The sequence below is a fragment of the Chrysochloris asiatica genome, unplaced genomic scaffold (assembly GCF_000296735.1).
Source record: "Chrysochloris asiatica unplaced genomic scaffold, ChrAsi1.0 scaffold00288, whole genome shotgun sequence".
Taxonomy (NCBI): Eukaryota; Metazoa; Chordata; class Mammalia; order Afrosoricida; family Chrysochloridae; genus Chrysochloris; species Chrysochloris asiatica.
In genome coordinates this window covers 965,113-969,576 of record NW_006408806.1, presented here as the reverse complement: position 1 = coordinate 969,576, position 4,464 = coordinate 965,113, and the positions used below count along the sequence as shown (strand labels likewise).

The 4,464-nt window shown below is 36.5% G+C and overlaps 1 protein-coding gene across 1 annotated transcript in view; it reads left to right on the top strand.

Annotated features, from left to right (window-relative positions):
• The window catches only part of MYOZ2 (myozenin 2), a 74,911-nt gene that overhangs the window by 48,260 nt on the left and 22,187 nt on the right, over positions 1 to 4,464 (top strand). The window contains exon 3 of the mRNA XM_006874594.1: positions 4,045 to 4,174. Within this exon, the coding sequence (XP_006874656.1) occupies positions 4,045 to 4,174 (130 nt within the window). The remainder of the gene's footprint in view (positions 1 to 4,044; positions 4,175 to 4,464) is intronic.

Below are 4,464 nucleotides of genomic sequence, written 5' to 3'. Positions count from 1 at the left end.
GAGTAGCTGAAGTGAATGAAAGAAATTATGATGTAAAATTGCTGAACAGATTTTAAAGTGCAACTCGAGAAAGCAAAGTAAAATATTCTAATATTACAAAGACCTGTAGTTAGAAGACCAAAGGGAAGAACATGCTCAACATTTCTCAAGCTGAAGAAAAATTCAAACCCCAAGTTGAAATATTGAAAGATTTTATGGGCAATATATTAAATTATGCAAAAATTATAAAGAGATTAAAGGAGTACAAAGAGTCACTGTACTAAGTAAAATTGATTGACATTGAACCATTTCAAGAAGTAGCATATGATCAAAAATTGATGATACTGAAGGAAAAAGTCCAATCTGCACTGAAGGCATTGGTGAGAAGCAAGACTCCAGGAATCAATGGAATATCAATTGAAATGTTTTAACAAACTGATACAGCACTGGCGGTGCTCACTGTTCTGTGCCAATAAATTTGCAAGAGATCCATATTTATGCCCATTCCAAAGAAAGGTGATCCAAAGGAATGCGGAAATCATAGCACAATATCATTAATATCATATGCAAGTAATATTTTGCTGAAGATGACTGAAAAATAAGTATAGCACTACATCAACAAGGAACTGCCAGAAATTGAAGTTGGATTCAGAAGAGGGTGTGCAACAAGGGTTATCAATTGCTGACGTAATATGCATCTTGGATAAAAGTAGAAAATACCAGGAAGATGTTTACTTGTGTTTTATTGACTATGCAAATACATTCAACTGTATGAATCATAACAAACTATGTAAAACATTACGAAGAATGGAAATTCCAGAACACTTAATTGTGCTCATGCAGAACAGATATAACAAACAAGAGGCAATAAATTATACAGACCAAGGGAATACTGAATAGTTTTAAATCAGGAAAGATGTGTGTCAGGGTTGTATCCTGTCACCATTCTTATTCAATCTGTATGCTGAACAAATAATATGTGAAATAGACTATATGATGAAGAATGCATCAGGATTGGAAGAGGACTTGTTAACAACCTGCACTATGCAGATGACACAACCTTGCTTACAGAAAGAGTAGAGTATTTGAAGCATTTGCTGATGTAGATTGCACCTCAATATAAAGAAAACAAAATTCTTCAAAACTGGACCAAAATAAGACATCTTGATAAACAGAAAAAATATTGACATTTTCAATTATTTCATTTTATTTGGCCCCACAATCAACTTCTAGGGAAACAGCAGTTAAGAAATCAAGTTATGCATTGCATTGGGCAAATCTGCTACAAAAGACCTTTTTAAAGTATTAAAAAACAAAGATGTCACATTGAGGACTAAAGTATGCCTGACCCAAGCACGGTATTTTCAATAATTTCATGTGCATGTGAAAACTAAGCAATGAATAAGGAAGACTAAAGAAGAATTTAAGGAGCTTTGGTAGTATAGTTGTTACAAGTTAGGCTGCTAGCCTCAGTGTCAGCAGTTCAAAACTACCAGCTGTTCCTCCAGAGAAAGATGAGGCTTTTTGCTCCTATAAAGATTTACAGCCTTGGAAACCCTATACCCAGTTACTATGAGTCAGCATCAACTCCACCACCAGTCAGCATATCACCACCACCAGAGAAGAAGTTATGTCTTTGTATTATGGTGTTGATGAAGAATATTGAATATATCATGCACTGTTAGAAGAACAAATCTGTCTTGGAAGAAGTACAGCCAGTATGCTTCTTAGAAGTTAGAATGGAAAGACTTAATCTCATGTATATAGGACATGTTATCAGGAAGAATCAGTTCTTGAAGAAGGACATCATGCTTTTTAAAATAGAGGGTCCCTGAAACATAGGAAAACCTTAACAAGATGACTGACACAGTGGCTGCAACAACGTGCCCAAACAGCAATGATTGTGAAGACTGTGCAGAATGGGATGCCGTTTTGCAGTTTTACACAGGGTCACTATGAGTTGGAACCAACTTGATGGCACTAACTGCAACAATAACATAGTTGTTTATGTTCTATATCACTGCCATAGAGTAAGTCCTAAATTATAATGATAAAACACATTCACTTAAAATGTAAAAGGCCCCTATTTAAGCATTTTATTTTCTAGAAATCCAATTTCTAGAAAATAAAATTTTTTCCTAAAAACCTGTTAAACATAAAATACAAAACTTTGTATGCATGACTGCTATTCAAATTTCATACTAAATTTTAAAACTTTAGACATATTAAGATATTTAATTAAGACTTTAATTAGATTCCTTACTATGTCTAAAGTTTTAAAATCTAATTAAAGTCTTAATTAAATATATTTAAAGATTAATTAAACCTAATTAAAGATTGGTAATATGGCAGCATCAATGGGCTCAAGCATGGCAACAATTGTGAGGTTGGCCCAGGACTAGACAGTGTTTTGTTCTGTTGTACATAAGGTCACTATGAGTCGGTACCGACCCGATGGCACCTAACAACAACAATAATTAAAGTCTAACTATAAAATAAAAAGGTAATTTAAGAATGTGTAGTTACGTGGAAAGTGTGGATAAGTGCTCGACTGCAAGGTCAGTTTCAACCACAAGGTCGACAGTTCAAACTTACCAGCAGCTCCTAGGAAACCTCAAGGGTCGTTATGAGTCAGAACTGACTGCAAAGCACTTAACAACAACAAGTACAAATCAAACATGTGGATCTGCATTACTAGATTAAGAAGCCCTGGTGGTGTAGTGGGTTACACATTGGGTTGCCAATCACAAGGTCAAATTCACCAACCTCTCCATGGGTGAAAGAGGAGGTTTTCTGCTCCTGAAAAATTCTTTAGATATTCACCACTTATTTGTCAGTTTGTCATGCTGTGGTAATTTGCTTGTTGCTGTGATGCTGAAAGCTTAAGTCACCAGCATTTCAAATACCAGCAGTTATCACCCATGGTAGAAAGGCCTCATTGGTGCTTCCAGACTGAGCAGACTAGGAAGAAGAACCTGGTGATCTAATTCCAAAGTAACTGGTCATTGAAAGCCTTATAAATAATAATGGAACATTGTTAGATCTAGCACCATAATATGATCCCCTCAAATTGAAAGGTACTCAAAATATGACTGAGAAAAAACTGTCCCCATAATGTAGAGTTGATCTTAATGATGTGGATAGAGAATTTCAGGTGTTTCACGTGTTGATCTAGCATGGCTCAAAATGAGAAGAAATAGCTGAATTATCCATTAATAATTTGAATGTGGAATCCATGAAGTAGAAAAGTAGAAAAATTATAAGTCATCAAAAATGAAATGGAACACATAAAAATCAATATCCTGGGCAGTATAATTTCTCATTCAATTGTTTAAGCAGATTGGCAAGTATAATGGGATGAATTGTGTCCCCCCACCCCCATCCCAAAACATGTGTTTCCTTGGCTGGTTCGTGACCCTCAGCAGTTTAGCAGTTATGTAATGATACAATCATCTCTCAAGATGTGATCTGATATGATCACCCAATGAGTTCTAAGAGAATTCGATTGTGATGTAACCCCTTAGAATGTAATATAACCTGATCAGATGTAAAGATGTAGCCTGCTTCATCTTTTATCTTACAAGAGATAAAAGTAGAGAGAAGCAAACAGACAAATTGGGAACTGACTGTCACCAAGGAAAATGAGCCAGATCAGAGCATGTCCTTTGGCTTCATGGTACCTGTGCTCAGAACCTCCTAGACCCAGAGAAAGATTGATGCCAAGGCGCATGTAGATCTCCAAGGAATTCCAGAGAAAAGAACCTTCCCCCAGAATGAACAGAGAAAGTCTTCCCCTCGATCTGGTGCCATGAATTCAAACTTTCAGCCTCCTAAATTTTAAAGAAATCCATTTCTCTTTATTAAAGCTATGCACTTGTGATATTTCTGTTATGGCAGCACTAGATAATTAATATACCAAATAAATTGAGTCCCCATGAAACAATGAAGTGGCATTGTTTTTAAGTTTTAAATGTACAAATAAACTGAGTCTTGTGTAAGTGGTAACTTCTATTACTGTGCCAAACATCTTTGAGTTTTCAGCAGTTTACTTTTGATCAAATCCAGCACAGCATTGCTATGCAGAATGGGAAAGTGGATGGAAGCAACTTGGAAAGTGGGTCACAGCAAGCCCCACTGACTCCACCCAACACTCCGGATCCACGAAGCCCCCCAAATCCAGAGAACATTGCACCAGGTAACTAATATGCTTACAAATGAATCAGTAATATTGCTATGTACCTAAAGAAGCCTGTATTAAATTGACACAGCTGTACTCATTATTAAGCTGTTAAGTGCCGTCGAGTCGGCTCTGACTCATAGCGACCCTGTACAGGGTTTCTGAGGCTGTAAATCTTTACGGGAGTAAAAAGCCTCATCTTTCTCCCACGGAGCGACTGGTAGTTTCGAACTGCTGACCTTAAGGTTCGCAGCCCGATTCGTAACCACTACACTACCTGTACTCATTAAATGTCTGTTATTTTCACT